This window comes from Myotis nattereri, assembly GCF_964212035.1.
Source record: "Myotis nattereri genome assembly, chromosome: 21".
Lineage (NCBI taxonomy): Eukaryota > Metazoa > Chordata > Mammalia > Chiroptera > Vespertilionidae > Myotis > Myotis nattereri.
In genome coordinates this window covers 15,378,067-15,404,337 of record NC_138097.1, presented here as the reverse complement: position 1 = coordinate 15,404,337, position 26,271 = coordinate 15,378,067, and the positions used below count along the sequence as shown (strand labels likewise).

At 49.0% G+C, this 26,271-nt stretch overlaps 1 protein-coding gene across 1 annotated transcript in view; it reads right to left on the bottom strand.

Moving 5' to 3' along the window:
* The window catches only part of AGBL1 (AGBL carboxypeptidase 1), a gene marked incomplete at both ends in the record, with an annotated part of 230,964 nt that overhangs the window by 108,309 nt on the left and 96,384 nt on the right, over window positions 1–26,271 (bottom strand). Inside the window, one exon of the mRNA XM_081114799.1 lies at window positions 14,699–14,879. Coding sequence (XP_080970925.1) covers window positions 14,699–14,879 — 181 coding nt within the window. The remainder of the gene's footprint in view (window positions 1–14,698; window positions 14,880–26,271) is intronic.

Here is a 26,271-nt window from a genome sequence, read left to right as displayed (position 1 = left end):
GAAGACGGGTCGCCTCGATTAGCTCACATTTTTTCTCACGACTCAGCTGTTTTATAGCGTAGGTCAAAGCGCCAAGATCCTTCGCCTTCCATACGTGGCCGCGATAGTCGTGATCAATGTTTTTCATTGACCCTCTCGGAACATAGGCTAATACCCACACTCACTGTCCTCCAGTTGAGCTAATTTATAAAACAATGCGACACTGTCAACCATTCCCTTTCCCGCTCTGCGGAGAGTACGTGGGGAAAGGCTCATTTCAGAAGGATTTTTAAAAGTATATTTTTATTGATTTCAGAGAGGAAGGGAGAGAAAGATAGAAGCATCCATGATGAAAGAGAATCATGGATCGGCTGCCTCCTGCACACTCCACACTGGGGATCCAGCCCACAACCCCGGGCATGTGCCCTGACCGGGAATCGAACCATGACCTCCTGGTTCATAGGTCAACGCTCAACCACTGAGCCATGCCTGGGAGGGCTTCAGGGTGGTCTGGATAGAAAATCACTATTCAGTTTGAAGTCATTCGATGCAAAATATATATATATATCTCACATACATAATAAAACAAACAAACTTGTTAAGACCCCTCTGCTATTTCAAGATTTATCAAAGCAGGTTTGTTTTCTCTTGGCAGAGTCATAAAGTTTTAGAAAAATGAGAAGTCCTAACTTGGGTGATTCTTTATTCTTTACTCCCCAGAAGCAGGAGGAACTCAGGTACTCTCTCTGGAAACTATTCATACATTCCTTCCTGGGTTGATTCATTACAAATAATTAACTTTGGCTCGGCCGGTGTGGCTCAGTGGTTGAGCATCGACCTATGAACCAGGAGGTCACAGTTCAATTCCCAGTGGATTCTCTCTCATCACGCCTGGGTTGCAGGCTTGAACCCCAGTGGGGGGTGTGCAGGAGGCCGCCGATAAATTATTCCCTTTCATTGTGGACCTATACTATCTCCCCATCTCCCCTCCTCTCTCTGTAAAAATCAATAAAGGAAAAGAATCCTATATAATAAAAGCCTAATACGCCAAGTGTCCGGTCGTCCGTTCAACCAATCAAAGCATAATATGCTAATAATATGCAAGGCCACTCAACTTCTCGCTATGACATGCACTGACCACCAGGGGGCAGACGCTCTGACCGGTAGGTTAGCTTGCTGCTGGGGTCCCGCCAATTGGGACTGAGCCAGGTGGGCCAGACACACCCTGGAGCCTTTCCTTGGCCCCTCCCTGTCTGGCCAACCTCCTTGTCCCTCCCCAGCCCCGATTGTGCACCGGTGGAGTCCCTCGGGCCTGGCCTGCGCCCTCTCACAATCTGGGCTGAGGGAGGTCACCCTCCCCCCCCCCCCGTGTCTGAATTTTGTGCACCGGGCCTCTAGTTTTTTTAAATTTACCATTGGACATATACTTTAATTTATACGCGTCAGTAATTGTCGGAGCTGTGTGAGCAAAACAAATACAAAACAATAGCACATATAAACCCTGATATAATGGGTTTGGTTCTTCTGTATCAAGTATAGCTGAAGGAAGCCATGCCCACTGAATCAAGCTTTGCGTCCACCTTGTAGGACCCCAGTAACACATCGGGTATTAATTGTCGCCGCGGAAACAATATAGCTCCTTCCCCTGATCCATTCTGACTTTCTCCGGTGCCAGCGACTTTGGCAGCGGGTGGAACGGTGGTGGAGCGGGGACCCACTAATGGATCCTATTTAAGAACATTTGATGAAAATGTTGCCTGGCCCATGACCGATTTTATTCTTCGCGCTGAAATGTTAGTTAGTCGATTTGAATGTTAATGAGCCATCCTGACAAGCAGCGTCTCCTTTTACGATCCTTTTTAAAATGTATCCAGGGGCTAATCGGCAATGGGTGCCTCCCATCAATATAATAAGTAAATAAATTAGCACCCGTTCAATTAAATCCAAAAGCAAATGGCACTGTGGGGCCTTTCCCGGGCTCCCGCTGCATTTGGGGTATTTGTCTCTCCACATCTCCTCTCCTCACCTCATCAATTTCTTGATCTAAACAGCATACTCTCCCAGCAGAAGAGCAAGGTTGGATATTATCGAATTCGGCGTAAAGCAAGGGGACTTTTTTTCACTTGTTAGGTGCATGCTGTCGGCTCACTGGGCACTTAGAACAAAAGGTCAAAGGAAATACGACTCATAAAACCCTGCTTAGGTGAACGGCTGCCGGTGGCAGGGTGGTGCTTAACCCAGGTGATTAGTACAGTCATCAGGAAAGGTTAATTTGGTCAAGTCACTACCTCCATTCCACTCTGTTTAAATGCTGGAATGGCGAGGTAAGCTAATGATCCGAGAGTTTCGCCAACAATAAAATGATGGCTTGATGAACAAAATAGATCCGGAGGCACAGAAGCATGGAGCAGGCTGGAATCCCAGAGGGGAGGCAGGGGAAGGTGGGTGGGTGAGTGGGAAGAGATCAGCCAAAGACCTTGTACGCGTAGAGCAGTGGTTCTCAACCTTCCTAATCCCGCGGCCCTTTAATACAGTTCCTCATGTTGTGGTGACCCCCAATTTCATTGTTACAAATTGGACATAATTAAAGCATGGTGATTCATCACAAAAACAATATGTAATTATATGTGTGTTTTCCAATGGTCTTAGGCGACCCCTGTGAAAGGGTCGTTTGACCCCCAAAGGGGTCGCGACCCACAGGTTGAGAACCGCTGGCATAGATGCATAACCCAGGGACACAGACAATAGGGTGGTGAGGGCCTGAGGTGGGGGGCGGGGGAGGGCTGGAAAATGGGGGGAAATAGGGGACATATGTAATATTTTTCAATAATAAAAATGTTTGGGTTTTTTGTTAATTCTCACCCAAGGATATTTTTCCGTTGATTTTTAGGGAGAATGGAAGAGAGAGGAAAAGACAGAGAGAAACATCAATGTGAGAGAGACACATCAATTGGATGCCTCCTGCATGAGCCCCAACCAGGGCCTGGGCCGGGGAGGAACCTGCCACCGAGGTACGTGCCTTTGACTGGAATCGAACCTGGGACCCTTTGGTCCGCAGACTGACGCTCCATCCACTGAGCCAAACCGACTAGGGCTCAACAATAAAGATTTTTAAAAAAATAAATTAAAAAAAAGGTTGAGCATGCAGACAGGTCTTTTCTTAAATATATATATTACTGATTTCAGAGAGGAAGGGAGAGAGAGAAAGAGATAGAAACATCAATGATGAGAGAGAATCATCGATCAGCTGCCTCCAACACGCCCTCTCCCTCTCCCTTCCTCTCTGAAATCAATAAAAAATATATATATTTTTTTAAAAAATATGGATGAGCTCTCTGGGGCTGTCTCTCACCCTGGATTGTAGATTTTTTAGGACACATTACATCTCTGCTTCACTAAGACTTAAAAAAGCATTTGGCAAAAATATATATATTGCTTCTATCACCGAGTCCTGCCTTGGAGAGCTGAGCAAACCCCGTGTTCAGAAAATCCTCCATATCACAACTCAAATAATGACTTGCATCTTGAATATATCCTCCCACAGACAATAGCATGGAGATGATGCTTTGCTTTGCAGTGTCTTTTTTTTTTAATATATTTTATTGATTTTTTACAGAGAGAAGGGAGAGGGATAGAGAGTTAGAAACATCGATGAGAGAGAAGCATCAATGATGAGAGAGAAACATCGATCAGCTGCCTCCTGCACACCTCCGACTGGGGATGTGCCCACAACCAAGGCACATGCCCTTGACCGGAATCGAACCTGGGACCCTTCAGTCTGCAGGCCGACGCTCTATCCACTGAGCCAAACCGGTTAGGGTGGTTTGCAGTGTCTTGATGTTGGGGAGCACACGAGACTTGGTGTCAGCCCTGGCATCTTGGAAATTCAAAGACTGGAGAAGTCAAAGCAAACACTATTTCCAAGAGGTTGAAACAGAGGGATTTCATTGTCTCGATCTCCCAGAAGAGCGGCCTCAACCTGGGTTATGGAAGGCCAGGGCGCGGCCGGCACGCCAGGCCACCGTGGGCGTCGGGTGAAGAATACGCATCCAATTCCACGTATCGGTGCTGTGTGCTGCCACTTGGATCTGTCTCCGTTTCCCTGCCGTGTGTGGGTCTGCATGTCTTGGTGTTAACACGCAGCCACGCGCCCACGCAACGCTAGAGATGTCTGATTACACAAAACGACGCATGCGGCGAGGAATTCATCTGCCTGGAAGACGGTGACAGATAGAGACACGGTTCAAGGTTGTCGTCACGCACGATGGGGAGAACGGAGCTGGAAATTATAGGGCCCTGAGTACCAGGACAAGAGACCTTTTCTGTCGATTCCTGGGAGATGAATTGAAGTGATGATCCCGGCAGCGTTTGCTCAACGCGTGGCTGTGGTCCTGGCTGTCAGATTTACGCGGCCAGTCCGCTGGGCCAGGGCTATAATTTCCAGGGTGATAGTGCGGCTGACACTCTATTATGCTCAACGCGTTTTTAAAAAACTCCTACTTTCAAAGAAAAATCACCGCTTTCTGATTCTTTCCTGTTCGTCACACCTGTGTTGCAAAGGTGGGGTTTTATATTTTTATTTTTTTTAAATCTGTTTCTATTGATTTCAGAGAGGAACGGAGAGGCAGAGAGAGAGAGAGAATCATTGACGGGCTGCCTCCTGCACACCCCACTCTGGGGATTGAGCCCCCAACCTGAGCAGGTGCCCTGACCAGGAATCGAACCGTGACCTCCTGGTTCATAGGTCGATGCTCAACCACTGAGCCACACCGGCTGGGCTCAATTATTTTATTTTATTTCAGTGAGAGCTGAGAACATGAGTCTCCAAATGGGCCCAGATTATTTAATCTCAAGGCAGAAAGGACTTCATGCAGCCCTTTGCTTTTAGAAAAGGGCCTTTGCCCTGCCAGTGTGGCTCAGCGGTTAAGCATCGACCTATGAACCAGGAGGTCAGGGTTTGATTCCCGGTCAGGGCACATGCCCGGGTTGCGGGCTCAATTCCCAGTGTGGGGCGTGCAGACGGCAGCCCATCAATGATTCCCTCTCATCACTGATGTTTCTATCTCTCTCTCTCCTTCTCCCTTCCTCTCTGAAATCAATAAAAAATAAAACACAAGGTATATCTACTACCGGATTGTATCTCTGAACAGGACAGTAAGACCTAGATGATTTCTAACTGCAGCGGTTAAAGAATTTTGGTGTGTACAGAAAACAGACAAGAAGGGAAACAGAGAATTTTGATTTGCTTGGCTTCCGACGTTCCCTGGAGAATTCCTCTCTCACATATTTCCCCGTATTCTGGGCACCTAACTGTGCTAGGACAGACACGGCTCCCCGGGCCAAGAGCCTGTTGCTGGCTCCCAAGAATGCCAGGAGTCCCCTCTTTGTCCTCCTCTTCCTTTTATCGGCTTCCTACCCAACGCTCTCCTTGATCAACGTTCCAGGTGTCCGGAGTTTTCCATGGATTTGCGTAAAATTCTACCTCCCTGTTGGCTCAGTCTCAGATCCCTCCCTTGCAATGAGCTTATTTAAGACCCTTTTTTTGGGGGGGTGGGGGGGTCGGTAGAACTGAAAAGCTGGCTGGTCCAGGGAATACCCCATTGGTTGGCTCCTAGCAACACACTCCCCCTGAATCCCAGTTTCATCTTCTCCAAACAGAACTCGGGGCACCCTGGAGGATTCCTCCTCTTTTGTGCATTGACGTCTCTGGACAAGGTCAAGAAGAAGAGAGGAGGAGCGAGAAGGTCTTTGTCTGTAGGCCTTGCCGACTGCGATGATGGTGCGCGGCACATTCGGGTCCGAGAAGAGTGTGGGAGCCTGGGTTTCGATTACGGGGGGAAGCCACAGCTGCGAAGCAAGTCGGTCAGTTGCAGACACGGCCAACACCAAAGTTAACGTCTAATCCAGCGGTTCTCAACCTGTGGGTCGCAACCCCTGTGGCGGTCGAACGACCCTTTCACAGGGGTCGCCTAAGACCATCCTGCATATCAGGTATTTACATGACGATTCATCACAGAAGCAACATGACAATGAAGAAGTAGCAATGAAAATAATTTTATGGTTGGGTCACCACATGAGGAACTGTATTTAAAGGGCCAGAAGGTTGAGAACCACTGGTCATCGCTGTGACTCTGTTCATTCCATTTAGGGGGCCGCATATGGTATCACTCACACTTTTCACAACAAACGTGTCTGCTACTGAATAATGGCTCTGGGAAGCCAGGTAGAAGCTGGGATCGTACCATGGAAACTGGTAGAAATTGTCAAAATCATATAGATGGTCACTCTTGTGAAATGCTAGTAGGTGTGTTTTTAAAACCATGCATAGCCCAACCAGCGTGGCTCGGCGGTTGAGCGTGGACCTATGAACCAGGAGGTCACGGTTCGATTCCCAGTTGGGGTACATGCCTGGGTTGCGGGCTCGATCCCCAGTGTGGGGTGTGCAGGAGGCAGCCCGTCCATGATTCTCTCTCATCATTGATGTTTCTATCTCTCTCTCCCTCTCCCTTCCTCTCTGAAATATATATATATATAAAAGGCCATGCACAAAATTTGCAGAGCATTTTTTAGGCATACTTAATTCAGACGGAAAGAAATAAAACAATACAAAAAGACGCTAAATGGCGGCGTAAAGCTGGAAATGTCACTTAGGACTCTAGAGATGTCCTCGCTTTGCACTCCTAGAAATATTGCCTAATTAATGACACCTGGTACGTACCAAAATATCGTATGAAAGGCACTCATATCCATCCCTGGGCGATGTCTGTTTCTTGCTCAGGGACATTACACAAAGGTCTAGTGCATTTGTCATCGCCCTTATAAAATGAAACCTTTTTTTATTGGTTCACTCCGCGAGCTGGTCCTCTTTTTCCTCTTCCCGTGTGAAAGATTCCTGCCCTGGCTGGTGTGGCTCAATGGATAGAGCGTTGGCCTGTGGACCAAAGGGTCCTGGGTTCAATTCCTGTCAAGGGCACATACTTGGTTAAGGCTCCCCACCCCCCACCCCCCCAGGCATTAGGGGTGAGTTAATTAAATGTCTGAGCAAATAGAGCAGACTATACGTATTTTAAGCTGATAATGTTGCATGGCCCGTGAATGATGTTATAAATATCCCATGGCTCAGTGGTTGCAGGAGGTTGCAGTTCAATTCCCGATCAGGTCACATGCCCAGGTTGCGGGCTCGATTCCCAGTGGGGCATGTGCAGGAGGCAGCCGATCAATGATTCTCTCTCATCATTGGTCTCTCTCTCTCTCTCTCTCTCTCTCTCTCTCTCTCTGCCTCTCCCTTCCTCTCTGAAATCAATAAAAATATATTTAAAACATATATATATCTCCAATGGCCCTTGGCAGAAACAAGGTTCCCCACTCCCGCTCTAAAACCAAGGCCGTTTGGCTACAATGGCTGGGATGCCATCGAGAAATATCGAGCTCAGGACAGGAAGCTGGACTAAATGCTGAGTTCCCCCCAGATCCCACGGCCCCACGGCCAAGTCGCAGAAATGCATTAGCCTATAGCGCCCACGGCCTTCCTCTGCAGGCTCATCCAGGAGGGAGGAAAGGTTGGTCCAAGAGAACGTGCACCCAGCAGCTGGGAGAGCCAATCGTCTCATCCCCTCCTCTCTGCTGGGAGCTGGGCAACGCCATGGACAAGTGACACCCACTCTCCACGCTCCTATCTTCATCTGCGCAATGAAATACTGCCTTGAACCAAGTCACTCTGAGCACCCTCCCCCTGATACATAATCTATTTAATGCCATGCAATGCGTTTCAATGATCTGCCCTCGGAAAATAGAGTTGTTTTCCAGCGGGTATTTATCACGTGGCGTGCTTCAGACGCCCAGCCTGGCAGTGGCCAAATCCACTGAGTTAGAACATTCCAATAACTCAGTGTCAGGATGGCCAGATTAATGGCTCACTGTTGAATTACATTTTCCGAAAAAGGAAAAAAAAAAAGCCGTCTCCACATTAGATCAGATGGATTTCAATGGCCTTGATTACAGTTGAAGAGAGTCCTGCTGTCCCCATCTCCAGAATTACAGCTACAAATGAGGGGCGTTAATGAGCTGCTGGCTCCTGGAAGGAGGCCCAGCTGCGTTAGGACACAGGGACGTCCGAATCCTTCGCCCTGACATAGAGGAGTACCGCCCGGCCTTTGGACAGGAAGTGCTTTTTCACAGCACTTAGAAAAAGACCTTAGCCGTGAGCGGTTTGGCTCAGTGGATAGAGCGTCAGCCTGCTGACTGCAGGGTCCCAGGTTCGATTCCGGTCAAGGGCATATACCTTGGTTGCGGGCACATCCCCAGTAGGGAGTACGCAGGAGGCAGCTGATCAATGTTTCTCTCTCATCGATGTTTCTAACTCTCTATCCCTCTCCCTTCCTCTCTGTAAAAAATCAATAAAATATATTTTTTTTTAAAAAGAAAGGACCTTAGCTTAGCCAGCATCAAATCTCCTGACATCATGTTAGGATTATCTGGGCTTGTACCTGAAAACAATGTGACACCCCCGCCACCCGCCCCCGGCCGGTATAGCTCAATGGTTGAGCGTCGACCTATGAACCAGGAGGTCACAATTCTATTCCAGGTCAAGGGCCCATGACCGGGGTTGTGGGCTCGATCCCCAGAGTGGGGCGTGCAGGAGACAGCCGATGGATGAGTCTCTTTCATCATTGATGTTTCTTTTCTCTCTTTCTCCCTCTCCTCTCTGCTCTGAGATCAATAAAAATATATTTGAAAAATTTAAAACATCAAAAAAAAATACCGCATGATGGGACTAGACCAGGGGTGGGCAAACTTTTTGACTCGAGGGCCACAATGAGTTCTTAAACTGGCCTGGAGGGCTGGAACAAAAGCATGGATGGAGTGTTTGTGTGAACTAATATAAATTCAAAGTAAACATCATTACATAAAAGGGTACGGTCTTTTTTTGTTTTTTTTAGTTTTATTCATTTCAAATGGGCCAAATGTCTAGTCCACGGCTGGACTAGACACAGACCACACATGATTTAACTCAGAGAAGTGACTCGAATAGCAAAAGGACTTGGTAAGAAGGCTATATGATAAACAAAATAACAGTCATCCTATATAATAAGAGAGGAATATGCTAATTACCCCTTACACCGTAACGTCACGACCAATCTACTAGCGGTGGAGAGCTACAGGAGGGCGGAGCAGTGGGTGGAGAGCTACATGAGCCGGGGAGAGCTGCCAGCGGAGGTAAGCAGCAGCGAGCTACTTGCGCAGGGATTCGTGCGCAGGGCTACTAGTCATTAATAAAGAAAGCCAACTGTTCCCCACTCCCATCAGAGACCCCACGAGAGCAAATGGATATAAACCGATGTCAGACAGAATCAGACGGCGACAGGGAAAAACGCTCGAACGCTAAGACTCGGTGGCTCCAAGCCTGTTTTCCCAAGGATTGAGCTGTGACCTGTCCGTGGAGACTCACAAGTGACGGGGTGACTCCCCATCTGCTCTGTGGCTCAGGGGGAGCTTATCTGCCGTCAGAGGAAAGGATACCAAGTCCTTCTTTGCAGTCCCAAGTCTGATGATGGCACGACGCAGCATGCTCAGGGCTGTGACAGGGAAATTTCTCAAAGGAGTCCGTGGGCCAAATTTCCCCTTTAAAGACCCAAAGCATAAGGCAGCCTAGGGGTGGGTGTGCTCAAAGAGCCATAACAGCCCTCTCTAATTAGACACCATCTCCTCAGCGAGGCATCCACAGAGCAGCACGGCTGCCGCCGGTAAATTAAATTTTAAAAATCCTCTTGCAATCACTCCCCTGACGTACCCCCTTCCTTAAGCTCCACTCTCAGTTATTTTTTTTATTTATTGTGATTACTTCAGTAATAAGATTTGTTTGCTTGTTGTTATATATGTTGCTGTGCCGAGGAAGAAACAAACAAACAAAAAAATAATAATAGCCCAAAAGAGTTATGTTTCTTATTTATCTCCTTGGCCGTTATTGGGCCACGGGGAGGGGTGGGGAGCAGGGAGAAGCTGTAAATAGAAGAGAAAGTGTATCCTGCAGAGTGAAGATGTAGAGGAGCAAGCAGGAAGCAGGGCAGGGAGGGAATACGGCTAATAACTCAAAAGAGCTCGATGACTCCGAGAGATAAATAAGTAAGGAAAAGGCGGCCTGGAAGTCGGGATGGGGAAGGTGGATCCACATCACCAAGGTGTCTATGGAGCTTTTCTTCGATTTTCCTGTTTCTAAACTCTGCCCTGCTGAGCAGGAGGGTCCAGAAATAGAGAACATAAGAGTCCCAGGCAATTCCTCAGGGCCCAGCCTGGAGGCGCAGTTCCTTCTGGTTCCTGGAGGGGCGCACTTTCCAAAGAACCCTAGCTTCTGTGGGTGATGCAGGCCGGGCACACCAGGGAGGCAGTCCCTAGGCTAGGAAGACAATCTCTACCAACCACGGGAACTGCTCATTACAGGCTCTCCCCCCGCCCCCCCCCCGCCCCCCGCAGTCCCCAAAATGCCCTTGGAGACCCCTGAAGCTGGTTACAGGCTGGCTTCTAAAAGGCGAGAAGCGAGGTTTCTGTTCATTCCAACAGGATGACGAAATCCTTTTAAACAGTACATGTGAGTGAGGAGGGACAAAGGCATCCACTGAACTCCTGCAGTTCCAAGTTTTCTCTCCTGCTGTATATTTTATATAATCTTTTCAATCCTATACCCACTCCATAATTTTTAAATCACAGTCCCGAGGGCAACCAAAGCTTTAGTAAGATCGGTATAGATAGAAGTACTATCCTGTGGTATGTAAGGTAAGCTGTATTTCAGTTATATGATAATACTAGAGGCCCAGTGCACGAAATTCATGCGCTTGGGGTGTGGGTGTGGGGGGTCCTCTGCCCGGATTGTGAGAGGGCACAGGCCAGGCCGAGGGACCCAACAGTGCATGATCGCAGTCAGGGAGGGATGCGGGAGGTTGGCCAGCCGGGGAGGGACCATGGGAGGGCTCCAGGGCATGTCCAGCCTGTCTCGTTCAGTCCCCATCAGCCGGACCCCAGCAGCATGCTAACCTACCAGTCGGAGTGTCTGCCCCCTGGTGGTCAGTGCATGTCATAGCGAGCGGTTGAGCAGCCTTAGCATATCATTAGCATAGTACGCATTGATTGGTTAAATGGCCGATCAGACGACCGGACACTTAGCATATTAGGCTTTTATTATATAGGATATAGCAAATATAATCCTATATAATAAAGGAGCCTTCCTGACCTTCGAGTGTGTCCCTCCCTCTGTAGAATTTCTATCCCGCTGCCACACCTTACCCTGGATTACTTTGCAAAACTGAGAAGCAGAAGCAGGAAGGAGACGGTCAGGCCTGCATGGCTTGCACAAAGAATCACTGAATTCCCCCAGAAAGCACTGCGAGGAACCCCTACTTTGAGACTTGCTCACACTGCAGAGCGGTTTCAAAGTACAAGAGTACTGGGTCAGGAGACTAGTTGGCAGAGGGGCAGTGGTTAGGGCTCACCAGCCCCTTCATATGTTGCAAAAAAAAAAAAAGACAAAAACAAAACCGAAAGTGGAGAGGGTGAGTCACTTGTCCAAAGCCGCACGGCCAGAAAGAGGCTCATTCGGACCGAAGCTCGGAACTTCTGCTCGCCTGGCGCGAGATCCTCAGGTGAAAAAAGCGCTGGGCAGAGCAGGGAACGGTGCGTCCTGAGAAAGGCAGCCAGGCCTTGTCATGGCACCAATAGCAGCGGGCAGGGCTCTCTCTCTGTGTCACAAATGGAGAGCCAATAACAACAACAGAAACAAAAAGAAAACACAAAAAAACACATCTAGAAGGGCATGGAAGGGTCTATTGAAAGGAAGTGTTAGGAGTGAGGACACTGAAAAGAGAGATGTCTAGCCCGGCCGGTGTGGCTCAGTGGTTGAGCGTCATCCTACGAACCAGGAGGTCACGGTTCGATTCCCGGACAGGGCACAAGCCCATGTTGCGGGCTCCATCCCCAGTAGGGGGCATGCAGGAGGCAGCCGACCCATGATCCTCTCTCATCATGGATGTTTCTCTCTCTCTCTCCCCCTCTCCCTTCCTCTCTGAAATCAATAAAGATATATATATTTTAAAAAGGATCAACCAATGAATGCATAAATAGATGGAACAATATGCCCAGCTGGTGTGGCTCAGTGGTTGAGCGTCATCCCATGAACCGGGAGGTCACGGTTTGATTCCCGGTCAGGGCACATGCCCAGGTTGCGGGCTCCATCCCCCAGCAGGGGATGTGCAGGAGGCAGCTGATCCGTGATCCTTTCTCATCATGGATGTCTCTCTCTCTCCCTCTCCCTTCCTCTCCGAAATCAATAAAACTATTTTTTAAAGAGATGTCGAAGGGGAAACTGAGAAAGAATAGACACCCGTCTCCCTCTCCTCCCGCCTGCAGCCCATTTCTTCCTCCTGGAGGGGAAGGCATGGAGAGACCAGATACCAGACGTCGCGCGGCCAATGAGAGAACAAAGCATTTAACCAAACGACAGCCATTTCCCCCGAGAGCCTCAGCCTCCACTTGATCAATGATCCTGCAACATTGAATCGGTTTTAATTTAATGCTTCTGGGAAGGATGTGTCTGTGGGGGGCGGGGGGGCAGGGGGGCGGCAGGGGCGAGCCCAGCCACTGCAGGCACAGTGAGTTGGCAAGAGCTGGGATTAGCGTTTGGCAGCATTTATCCTCGTCGCTGTTTATGACGGCATAAATTAGGTTTATGCTGATGGAATTAATCACCCTAAATTTAGGAATAATAAATAGTCGTGTTTATGCGGAGTGGCGATGTCGGAGGGAGGCGAATGGAGCAGGCACGCACCCGACGCTTGGTGTGTGCCGTTGTGGCAGCAACGGCCAGAGAGCAAGGGAGCCCTTGGGGTCGAGCTCCCAGAACTCCCGGCCGAGCCCCAGACATGGTTTAACACTATGCAAACGATTTAGCAGCAGGACCTGATGAGTTCCCAGAGCCAATAAATTTCCTTTAAATATATACATACATATATATATATATATATATATATATATACACACACACACACACATATATACACACACACACACATACTTATTGATTTCAGAGAGGAAGGGAGAGAGGGAGAGACATATCAATGATAAGAGAATCATGGATCGGCTGCCTCCTGTACGCCCCCTACTGGGGATCGAGCCTGCAACCTGGGCATGTGCCCTGACCTCCTGATTCATAGGTGGATGCTCAACCACTGAGCCATACCAACCAGGCAGCTGAGACTTGAAGCCCTTCAGTTGTGAGATGTTACACACTCCCGGGAGTCTCAGACCTCTGGGTGATGGTGTTGCCATCCCTGTGGGTTCTCCTCTCTTGAACGGAACGCTAGGATTTCCAAGTCCCTCTCGGCCAAAATGGTGTGGGTGACCCGAGGGACCTGCGCGGTTCCTGGACGCTGCGATGAAAGATGCTCTCTACGTAAATAGGGTCATTTTAATCATAATTAACAGCAGGCAGTGATGATGAACGGCATTGTCACTGAGAAGAGGCTGGCCTGCTGTGCATGGGGGAGCCTGAGGCATGTGGCCGAGCCAGGAGGAAGCTCAGGGACTGAGGCCACATCAGCCTTCCAACCAAAGACCTCCGTCAGCCCGGCCGGTGTGGCTCAGCGGTTGAGCATCGGCATAGGAACCAGGAGGTCACGGTTCGATTCCCGGTCAGGGCACATGCGGGGGTTGTGAGCTCGATCCCCAGTAGGGGGCGTGCAGGAGGCAGCCGATCCACGATTCTCTCTCATCGTGGATGTTTCTCTCTCGCTCTCCCTCTCCCTAGCTCTCTGACATCAATACAAATATATTTAAAAATAAATAAATTGTGGACCCTCTTCCAATAGGCCTCAGAGACACTGGGGTCATCGTCCCCGCCGCCCGCTCTGAAGGCTGGTGGCGCCCTGACAGGAGAAACGCTACACAGGTCTCTCCTCCAGCTGTTTCTCAGTCACTTCACTCCCAACCACTCCACGGCCATTGTTCACCCCTTCAGCCACCCCGTTTAGATAAGGCGACACCCTTCCTCGAGCTGCATCCAAACTGCCATCAAATGCAACTGAGAATCAAGATTCCTCTGCAATAAAGGTTAAGGGCGTCAAGGAAAGCACTGGCTGACCCGTGTGGAAACTACAGCGCGAGCCCGGGCTCTGCCACTCACCCACCATGCACCTGGGCAAGTCACTGGATTACCCTGGGCACCGGCTTTCTCCTTTTTAATAGAAAATCGTGGAACGGAATGCTGTCTAAGGACCCCTTTGGCATGAACTGCCTATGGAGCAATAGACCTTTCTATTTAAAAAGCTCTGAGACGGCCCAGCCGGTGTGGCTCAGTGGTTGAGCGTCAACCTAGGAACCAGGAGGTCTCGTTTCGATTCCCGGTCAGGGCACGTGCCCGGGTTGCAGGCTCGATCCCCAGTTGGGGGCGTGCAGGAGGCAGCCGATCCATGATTCTCTCTCATCATTGACGTGTCTATCTTTCTCTTTCCCTTCCTCTCTGAAATCAAGGACTATATATTTAAAAATAAATTAAAAAAATAAAAAACGATGAGACCGCATCAGTGAAGAATAGTGTTTTGTTCCAAGCACCAAAAGCCCAGGAGAAGGTATGCCTGCCGGGTCTCCTCCGATCACGCCCCCCACCGGATGAACCCACACATGTGTTACTATGGCAACATCAGCGCGAGGGCGGTGGGGCCAGCGCCCCACGTACTTGCCATTGACGACCCCGTCGGGGTTGAGCATGGGGATGACCTTGAAGATGAAGTTTTCCCTCAGGAGCCGGGCCCCGGGGTCACTGCTGACGAGGAACTCCAAGGCCCCCTTCATCACCCAACTGGCGTTGCTTTCTCCCGGGTGGACGCGGGCCGTGATCACCTGGTACGGACGCTGCCCTGTCGGAAAAAAACAGACGAAGGCAAACTAAACCTCGATATGCTTCCCACTTCCATCCAGACGTCCCCATGGGCCCCCTGGAGGTTACCCCGGACCATCGTGACATCCGAACTAGGTCCATTGTCTCTAACACACATCTGACCCGCATCTATCCTCTTCCACCTGCTTCTAGGGCCGGCGAGACTCGAGAGAGGATGTAAGTCAAAGCTCAAGGCTGTTACGAAAAACGTAAATATTTTTGCCTGTCCAGCATATGGCTCAGGGGTTGAGCGTCGACCTATGAACCAGGAGGTCAGGGTTCCATTCCCACTCAGGGCACATGCCCAGGTTGTGGGGTCAGTCCCCAGTGTGGGGCGTGCAGGAGGCAGCGGATCCATGATTCTCTCTCATCATTGATGTTTCTATCTCCCTCTCCCTCTCCCTTCCTCTCTGACATCAATAAAAAATGTATTAAAAGCAAAGCAAAACAAACAAAAAAACACACAAAAAAAATGTAAATACTTTGAGGCATGAGAAGAAGCTAAGAAGCAGATTTAGAAAGACCACCCAAAAAAAAAACTCTCCACAGTGGATGTCATGGATATGGGAAGGATTCTTCTCTTCGTCACTACCAGCTGTGACACACAGACAAATGACCTGATTCCTCTGTCGCTATGTTAGCATCTGTAAAATGGGGACAATCATACTGACCTCCTGTGGTTGTTATAAAAACAGGAGGATGGCCCCGACTGGTTTCACTCAGTGGTGAGAGTGTCAGCCCGCGGACTGAAAGGTTGTGGGTTCGAATCCCCATCAAGGGCACGTACCTCAATTGCAGGCTCGATCCCAAGCCCCAGTAGGTGCCCATGCGGGAGGCAACCAATTGCTGTGTCTCTCTCATATCAATGTTTCTCTCTCTCTCTCCCTCCTCCCTTCCACTCTCTCTAAAATAAAATAAAAATCAATGGAAAAAATATCCTCGGGTGAGGATAAAAAAAAGGAAAGCAGAAAGGTGTAAGTGGCATATTCTTGCCATTCCCTACATGTCAGTTCCCCGCCTTGCCAATTACAAAGTCTGTGGGGGAGGTGATGCTTGTTATTCCTCAGTAGAAATAAGAGTCATGTGCACAACGTATATTGGGAATTTTTGCCTGTTGGACACGGAGCCCCGTCCTCAAGAGATTTGACAAGAGAGTGAAGCACCTCAATTTTAGGCTCATAATAGTTTCTTCAATTTGCAAAGAGAATCATTGAGGCTTTTTTTAAAAAAAAAATACTAGAGGCCCGTTGCACAAAAATTTGTGCACTCAGGGTGGAGGGGAGTCCCTCAGCCTGGCCTGTGCCCTTTCACAGTTTGGGACCCCTGGGGGATGTCCACCTGCTGGCTTAGGCCTGCTCCTCGGGGGATCGGGCCTAAGCTGGCAGTCAGACATCCATCTAGCAGCCCGGGAGCCCTCGGGGGATGTCTATTTGCCAGAGAGGAAGGGAGAGAGATAGAGAGATAGAAACATCAGTGATGAGAGAGAATCATTGATTGGCTACCTCCTGCACACGCCCCCAACTGGGGACCAAACCCGCAACCCGGGCATGTGCCCTTGACCAGGAATCAAACCCGGGACCCTTTGGTCGGCAGGCTGACGCTCTGTCCACTGAGCCAAACCAGCTAGGGCTCACTGACGCTTTTACCTCTGTCTCCCTCTCTCTGAAATCAATTTTGAAAAACAAACAAACAAAAAAAGCCAGTAAGATTTTTTTTTCAATTAAAAAAAAAAGAGTCTTTGATGGTTTTTCATCAGGAAAAAACACATTCCAAAGAGCATGCTCCTGAGAAATAATCCCGACATCCTTGCTTAGAACACCTTTGTTGAATCAGAGGCAGGAGGGCCCGCTGCCATAGACAACAACCTTACAAGCCACGTCTCCAGAGTTCAGGCTCCTGCCCATCATTTTCTTTCTTTTAAAAACAAACCAACAAAAATTATTGACTTCAGAGAAGAAGGGAGAGGGAGGGAGGGAGGGAGAGAGGGAGAGAGGGAGAGAGGGAGAGAGAGAGAGAGAGGGAGAGAGAGAGAGAGAGAGAAACATCAGTGGGGAGAGAGAATCATTGATCAGCTGCCTCCTGCACGCCCCCCACCGGGGACTGAGCCCACAACCCTGGCCTATGCCCTTGGTCGGAATCGAACCTGGGACCCTACAGTCCACAGGCCGGTGCTCTATCCACTGAGCCACACCAGCCAGGGCCCTGCCCCACCATTTCCTACCCGAGATGAGCGACACACCCTTATCAAGAAACTGAGTATTGGGTTGGGTGTTCTTCACGTAAGACTTGTGATTTGCTAACTGAATTTCCTAAGTAGGCATAGCGGGGGTAGGGCGCGGGGGAGAAGGGCACGGTGGACGTTAACGGAAGGTCAGCTCCCCCCGCCCCATGTTCTCCCGTTTGCTCACAATCCCTTTTTCCGCCTTCCGGAGCGAGCAGTATTGGCACGCCAACAGAAGGGCTGCGCAGAATAAAGAGGCCTGATGAGTCAGTGCCGATCAGTAGCCTATTTTCAGTTCTATAATTCCACAGCTCGCTCTGTGGGTTTTGAACCAGGTTCATTTACAGCCCATTGAGTGACACTGGGAAGTACTCTCCGCCCAACAAGGAGAAATAAAAAAAAAATAGCTTAAGCTGCTGTAAATTCTCAGCGCCACAGCCCGCTCTCCTTTTTGGACCATCGCCCGCCCCCCTCCTGCCCCGCCCCCCCCCCGCCCCCCTGTGCGTTAGTCAATAAGCTCAAGGCTGCCCTTACAAATCGGCGTCAACCATAACTTGCCTTTGGAGGGTCAGGCGGGTCATCTGCTGTGTTGTAATGCGCCCCACCACCTAGCACAGCGGTTCTCAACCTGTGGGTCGCGACCCCTTTGGCAGTCGAACGCCCCTTTCACAGGGGTCGCCTAAGACCATCCTGCCTATCAGATATTTACATGACGATTCATCACAGTAGCAACATGACAGTTAGGAAGTAGCCACGAAAATAATTTTATGGTTGGGTCACAACATGAGGAACTGTACTGAAAGGGCCAGAAGGTTGAGAACTGCTGACCCAGCAGGCTGCTCTGAGCCTCCTGAAGGTGCGAATGAAGAGAGCCACGGGTTCTCGTGAAGATATAAGCGGCATTCGAGCCACGTCTCGTCGATTTTCCTCTCCTCCTCTGTGTGATTTAAGAGGATTTTGCGGGCATAGCGCTGAGTTAAACTTACGGGACCATTTGGCTGTAGCAGCCAACGGTACCCCAGAGAACCCCTAACAGACAACAGCTGTAAATAGTATGCAACACACACAACATGTGTTTCATTCCGTGTAATGGCCAGTTTCGGTTTTCATAAGTCATCTCTGGCAAGGGTAGGAGAAAGAGGCGTCAGGGATTGGCGTTATTTTCCCTCCGCCATGGATGAAACAGGTCCCAAAAGGCTGCCAAAATCTATGGAGAAGTCATGGTTTCGCAATATTCTAATTCCTTTTTAAGAATATGTATATATTTTTATTGATTTCAGAGAGGAAGGGAGAGGGAGAGAGAGACAGAAACATCCATGATGAGAGAGAATCATGGATCGGCTGCCTCCTGCACGCCCCACACTGGGGATGGAGCCCACAACCCGGGCATGTGCCCTGACCGGGAATCGAACCGTGACCTCTTGGCTTATTGGTCGATGCTCCACCACTGAGCCACACCGGATAGGCCTATATATTTTTTTTTTTTGAAACATTCTAATCCGTAAAGCTTCATATTAGACGTATGTTTGTGGAAATGAGATCTGTTAAAAGCAGTTATAAACGAGTGGAGGACAGCAGAATGCCTGGGAGAGAGAGATTCAGGATCACGGCCAATGAAACGGAGTAAGAACTGAAGACACGGTGTGATCACACACAATCGTGTACCAACTATAAAAACATCCATTCATTTGCTCCTTCTTTCTTTCAACAATATGTATCATTAGCTCCCACTGGCACTTGGCAAAGCCTGGGAATTCCAAGAGAAGTAATGGGCTCGTCCTCGGGGAATTAACAGCCCGCTGGTGAGAAGATAGGCACACAGACAATCATGACCCAATGAGATCAGGGACATCTGTCGGCCTGTCCTCAAAGCACAGTGGAGCGCTCATTAGGCCATTATTGATAACGATGCCAATAGCTGGCAACGGCTTCAATGTGCATCCCTGGGAACCTAGTTAAGGAAATGATACAGAACAGAGGATGCTATGCAGTCATTAAAGATGGCACATAGCTGGTGGTTGAGCATCGGCCTATGAACCAGGAGGTCACGGTTCGATTCGCAGTCAGGACACGTGCCCAGGTTGTGGCCTTGATCCCTAGTAGGGGGCGTGCAGGAGGCAGCCGATGACTGATGCTCTTTCATCATAAACTAGAGGCCTGGTGCACGAATTTGTGCACCAGGGGGGTCCCTCGGCCTGGCCTGTGGGATCAGGCCCAAACCGGCTCTCTGACATCCCCCAGGGGTCCCGGATTGCGAGAGGGTGCAGGCCAGGCTGAGGAACCCCACCCATGCACAATTGGGGCTGGGGAGGGACACAGACCCGATCGGCCGGACCCCAGCAGCAAGCAAACCTACCAGCCAGAGCATCTGCCCCCTGGTCAGTGGATGTCATAGCAACTGGTCAACCGGTCAACTGTCTGCCCTCTGGTGATCAGTGCACGTCATAGCGAGCAGTTGAGCAGCCTTAGCATATCATTAGCTTATTACACTTTGATTGAACAGCTGACCAGACGATCGGACACTTAGCATATTAGGCTTTTATTATATAGGATGTTTCAATCTCTCTCTCCCTCTCCTTTTCTCTCTCTTTAAAAAATCAATAAATACTTTTTTTTTTAATGGCACATAGTTCTCTTTCTGTTGACATGAGAAGATAGCTGGGACATAATGGTGAGTGGGGGGGGGGGCAAGAGAGTTGCATGCTGGGAGGATCCCAATTTGTGTGCAGTTATAACATTTCCTTAAAGACATGGAAACACAGAGATGCACCTGTGCCTGGAGGTTATTTAGGGCCTCCTGCTCCCCATGGAGAATGCTTGCCAATTCAGAAAATAATAACCATATGTCAGTTTCCATAACAGCAAATATTTTCAAGTAGTGGTACACCGCAGAAGACAAAGAGGAAAGCAGGCCCGTTGCGATATGGAATCAATACCAAAAATGACTAATGAGATATGCTACGTATTTTGTAGTTAAGTCATCAGAAGTTCTGTATGTATTTTACACTTTCTTTTTCTTTAAAGAAAAAAATATGTATTTTTATTGATTTTAGAGAGTGAGAGAGAGAAACATTAATGATGAGAGAGAAGCATGGATCGCCTGCCTCCTGCACACCCTCTACTGGGGATCGAGCTCACTACCCGGGCACGTGCCCTTGACTGGGAATCGAACCGTGATCTCCTGGTTCATAGGTTGATGCTCAACCACTGAGCCACATCAGTGGGGCTATTTTAAACTTTCGACTTATCTCAGTTTGGAGTCATCACTTTCATCTGTTCAATAGCCTCCTGTGGTTCCTGACTAGTATATTAAACACCTTGGCCCTAGACCAGCAATGGCGAACCACCTCTGACACGCGAACTCATTTTTTTGGTTGATTTTTCTGTCAAATGGCATTTAAATATATAAAAAATAAATATCAAAAATACACATCTTTGTTTTACTATGGTTGCAAATATCAAAAAATTTCTATACATGACACGGCACCAGAGTTAAGTTAGGGTTTTTCAAAATGCTGACACGCCGAGCTCAAAAGGTTCGCCATCACTGCCCTAAACTGTCTATCAACTCTCTAACTCAAACCCTTTATCACACTTCATGGTAAACGTTTATTATAATCCAATGGAATATCGTTAAGATACGGAGGAAATGAATGAAAAAAATAAGGTCACTCCCCCCCGCAAAAACACACAAAAACCCCTCACACCCAAAGCATTCTAATTGCCTTCTTTCTCACGAAGCAATCCAATTTTGAAAAATCACAAACTCCTGTTCTCTTTGCAAAGAGCAATCTCGCCTTCTTATCCCGTACGCGCCCGTCTGTCTCCCTCTCTCTCTCCAGTGTGAGAAAGTGGGTTCGGATAATAGGCCCAGATGAAAAAGAAAAATCAGGAAATCTATTCCCGGGCCATCTCCAGATCACCCGGAGGAAGCAGCGCGACGGAGGCTGAGCCGACAGTTTTAGCCTCGGCCTAAATACGAGCACATCCATCTGCATCTCCTTGTCAGTGCCCAACGGCACGGAGCTTTTCCTGGAGGTTCTGTGACGGGAAGAGACGGCGGGAGCAAAGCAGAACACATCTGGGCGGTCATGACACATAACGTCGACGGCGCGGTCACGTAGTTCATGCTTTGCTGGGCTCCAACCCCAGCAGGTCCAGGGGTCCCCAAAGGTGTGGACGGAGTTGGCGAAGAAGGAATGACACGGAGACAGCATTCAGTTGATCAGCAGCCTAGCCAGGATCTCTAGCCAGGATCTCCAGTCAAGTTCTGTTCAGGATCTCCAGCGAAGTTCTGTTTAGGATCTCCAGCCAGCTTCTGTGTCCATGTTCTCTTGCTAGGTTCTCCAGCCAGGTTCTGTAGCCATGTTCCCTCGCTAGGTTCTCCAGCCAGGTTCTGTCCAGGTTCTCCAGCCAGGTTCTGTAGCCATGTTCCCTCGCTAGGTTCTGTCTCTAGGTTCTGTGGCCAGTTTCTGTCTAGGATCTTTTGCCATGTTCTTTCGCTAGGTTCTGTCTCTAGGTTCTGTGGCCAGTTTCTGTGTCTAGGTTCTGTCTCTAGGTTCTGTGTAGGTTCTGTGTCTAGGTTCTGTGTCCTGTTGTCTTGTTACATCTGTATTTATACCAGTTGATTCCAATCTTATCAATCTCTATTCCAAAGGTTAGGGCGTTTCTTATCTCCATTCCAGGGAGTAAAGATTATGTAGCTTAAGCATGATTGTTCGTAGTTAAAGTGATTAATTACCCGCCTGGCACTTAGTTAAGGGGTTTTATTCCCTCCCTAACTTCAGGGGAAAATCCCTACCTGGGGAAACAACCTTACTCAGAGAGGCGACCTTGGTTAAAACACATAGTGCCAAGAAGGTGAGCAAACATATTAAGAACAGTATACCATATATGCCAAGTCCCTTGAAACAGCAAGGATGGACCGGCTCCCAGCAGTGCTTGGACCGGGGTTGAAAAACTTGCGACTCCGAAGTGACAGCCACTCTGGAGACGCGGGCAATCGCATCAGGAAAACTGCCAACAGATGCTGTTGCTCCCTCCACGCCATCCCCTCCCCACCCCCCCACCCCCTGGCCTAGAATCTGTTAGTGGGTCCCAGTGAGGGATGTTTGCCACTCTGCCTGGGGTCTGCTGGGGTCTCTCTGGGACCCAGGGCACCGGTTCCTTTGCCCCCCAGCTCCCTGGAGGAATTCATGCTCCCCAGATTCTGGGAAGCCTTAGCTCATTTCCTCCAGCTCCTGGAGGCCTCAGGATGGCACTGGCACCCCTTCCTCTCTGTAAAAAACCAATAAAATATATAAAAAAAATTAAAATTTATTCTTTAAAAAAATATGGTATCCTATTCCAGGATCCATGAGTTACTGAGTCATGGTTTGTAAATAATTTGTCTAATACCAGAAGGCCAAGGAAAGTCTACGGTGACTTCACCCAATAAGATTTCTGTGCAGAAGGTCAGGTAATCCAATGACCTATATCTTGACCGTGATAACCAGGCTTCCATATTTGCTTCTACTAGAATGCTCACCCCATTTTATTAAAATGTGTGCAACTGCAATTTTGTTTAATGTTTACTTTCTGTCGTTTCTTTCTTTCTTTTTAAAATACATTTTTATTGATTTCAGAGAGGAAGGGAGAGAAAGAGAGAGAGAGAAACATCAATGATGAGAGAGAATTATTCATCGGCTGCCTCCGGCAAACCCCACACTGGAATTGAACCCGGGACCCTTCAGTCCACAGGCCGACGCTCTATCCACTGAGCCAAACCAGCTAGGGCTGTCTTTCCTTTCTTTAGCATTCAGGTGATTATTCGACAGTTTGCTCTATGGCCATTGTTGGCCTTAAGCTGCACTAGTCACAAGCATGGTATTTATCTTGTATTGAAAATAAACCAGTTTTGATAATAAAAAAAATTTAATTTAATTTAAATAAATGGTAGGAGTTCTTTCTTTTTTCACAGCTGGGTAGTATTCCCTGGTGTAAATCTACCACAGCTTTTTACTGCTTGTCTTCTGATCGGCCCTTGGGCTGTTTCCAAATCCTAGCCACACTACGCGGCTTTAAAGCGCTGTTGGCGTGGCCCAGTGGTTGAGCATCGACCTATGAATCAGGCGGTCCCGGGTTCGATTCCCGGTCAGGGCACATGCCCAGGTTGCGGGCTCGATTCCCAGTAGGGGGCGTGCAGGAGGCAGCCGATCCATGATTCTCTCTCATCACTGATGTTTCTATCTCTCGCTCCCTCTCCCTTCCTCTCTGAAATCAATAAAAATATTAAAAAGAAAAAAGCATAAAGGAGAATATAGATATTTAAATAAAAAATTAAGGCTGAGCGGCTGGTTGATGGTAAGAGACGGTAGGCGGGAAGCAAGGGAGAGAAATGAGAGGAAGAACAAGAAAGGGGCCCTTTCCTGGTGGCTCAGCTGGTTAGACCAGGGGTCCTCAAACTACGACCCGCAGGCCACATGCAAATACAAATATTGTATTTGTTCCCGTTTTGTTTTTTTACCTCAAAATAAGATATGTGCAGTGTGCACAGGAATTTGTTCATAGTTTTTTTTTAAACTATAGTCCGGCCCTCCAACGGTCGGAGGGACAGTGAACTGGCCCCCTGTTTACAAAGTTTGAGGACCCCTGGGTTAGGGCATCGTCCCAAAACACCAAGGCTGTGGGTTTCATCCTGGGCCAGGGCACATACAAGACTCAAGCAATGAATGCACAAATAACTAGAACAACAAATCTCAATCTCTCTCTCTCTCTCTCTCTCTCTCTCTCTTTCCCTTCCTTCCTTCCTTCCTTCCTTGAGAGAGAGAGAGAGAGAGAGAGAGAGAGAGAGAGAGAGATTGAGAGAGAGAGAAAGGGAGGGAGGGAGGGAGGGAAGAAAGAAAGAGAGAGAGAGAAAGAGAGAAGGAAGGAAGGAAGGAAGAGAGAGAGAGAGAGGCAGAGAGAGAGAGAGGGAGGGAGGGAAGGAAAGAGAGAGAGAAATGGGATTAGGATTGTGGCTGTTCCCAGAAATGACCCCGGCCGGTTTCCACTTCCCGAACCCGACAAGGTACTGCGGATGCCCTGTTGCTTGGCAACCGGCCTTGTCTGTGGAAGCCATTTACATGTTTTCACCTTCTGAATGAGGGAGGTTCACAGATGACTGGGCAGCAAGAAAGCGGCCGGGCAGGCCGAGCGCTCCCAGGACGCGTGGGATCGCAGAGTGTGGGGAGTGGGTCTGGCCGCCAGAGAGGCCGATGGAGAGCCCTGGCGACACACTGATGCCTGAAAGTGAGAAGACGAGGTCCGCACACAGAGCCTGCAGCTGCGTCCACACCAAGCTGCCACGGAGATCAAAGACTCAGCATCTGGCCCTCTGGTCTCAGAGCATCCTCCCGCCTCCTGAAACCCACCGCGGGGACCTGTGACCGGGGCGGTACCCGTGGCCCGCACCCCTGCCCTGAGACAGGGCCCTTCACAGGGGCCCTCATACCCAGCTGGTCTCTGCATCCTGTTAGGTCTGATCTACCGAATTGAATCGCTACCTCCTCCCCTAGGAACGGTCCTTTGGGCCACTTCACGACCGACATTCCCTTTCGCCGACACCACCTTCCACTTGCTAAGACCATGATCCTTGCCCTCCGGACCTTCCCAGGATCTGGGTGCGCCTGGAGAATTCTCTGCCCAGAAAAGGCCCACCTGGAGTCCTTTAAAACCTCTGACTCCCCATCTCTGGGTGCTGGCGCTATTTTGGGGGCTCAGCCCATCTGGCCTCCAGATGACCTAATACTAGCACATCAGTAATTCTTTATCCCTTCTGGCCTCGTGCATTCCCCCTTCGGCGGCCCTAACAGGTCCTGCCACTGCCCTGTGTGGCTGGAGGAGGTGACCGGGAGTCCTTTCGGCCACCTGAGCTGGACATGGGCGGGTCTCACCAGGTCACCCCCATCCCAGGGTGACCCCACGTGGGTAACAGAGTCCTTTCTGCCTCCAAAATACCTTTCTGTGTGTTTTCCATTCTCTCCATCCCTGCTCATTCCCTCCGCCCCCACTGCTCTTGGGATAAAATTAAGACTTATCGGGCCTGACCGGCATGGCTCAGTGGTTGAGCGTCGACCTATGAACTAGAAGGTCACGGTTCAATTCCCAGTCAGGGCACATGCCAGGGTTGTGGGCTCAATCCCCAGTAGGGGGCATGCAGGAGGCAGCCGATCCATGATTCTCTCTCATTGCTGATGTTTCTATCTCTCTCTTCCTCTCCCTTCCTCTCTTGAAATGAATAAAAAAATATATTTTTTTAAAAAGAAACCTGAAAGCATGTAGACAATGGCTCCGAACTACGAAAAGCATCTATTAACTTGACATAAATGTATTCCAAAAAATGGACTATAATGTCAACTTCATTAATTGTTAAATCTAGTATTCATAAAAATTTTATTACCTTTGAAAGAAATATGTAGGTTATATTTTTGTGCACTTTGCAGGAATACCCAATTACAGACAATGATGACTAAGGAGTCACAGCCAATTGTAAATGAAGGGTCACCCATAGCCAAATCATTGCAAAAGCAAACACACAATTATTTCAAATTAGGTTAAAAAAAAACCTTAATGTGGGACGTGAGTGTATTTTATTATGTTTAATACTAGAGGCCCCGGTGCACGGATTCGCGCACTGGTGAGGGGCACGGCCTGCGGGAATCAGCCCGTTGTGGGAGTGCACTGACCACCAGGGGGCAGTTCCTGCATTGAGCATCTGCCTCCTGGTGGTCAGTGTGTGTCATAGCGACTGGTCGACCGGTAGTTCTGGTTGTATTGCCGTTCGGTTGCTGGGCTTTTATATATATAGATGATATCGGACGGGGCCTCCAACAGGGGAAGTGCCTCAGGCCTCACAAGGTTTTCAAATGGCCCCCAATATGTATATTTAATCCAATTTTGTTTCCACTGGAACCAGGGCATCTGCACAGTGACTGGTGTGCACAAGCATGCATGTTCATGTGCTCGAATGCCTGTACACACATGCCTGTACACACAAGCCTGTACCCACACATGCCTGTACACACACATGTATACACACACACCTTACAAAAATACTCATTGGAGGAACAAAGCTCATAAGCATCCAGAAGGCACGGAAAGCAAGAGTTTCAAAAGCTGCCCTGTGCAGCCA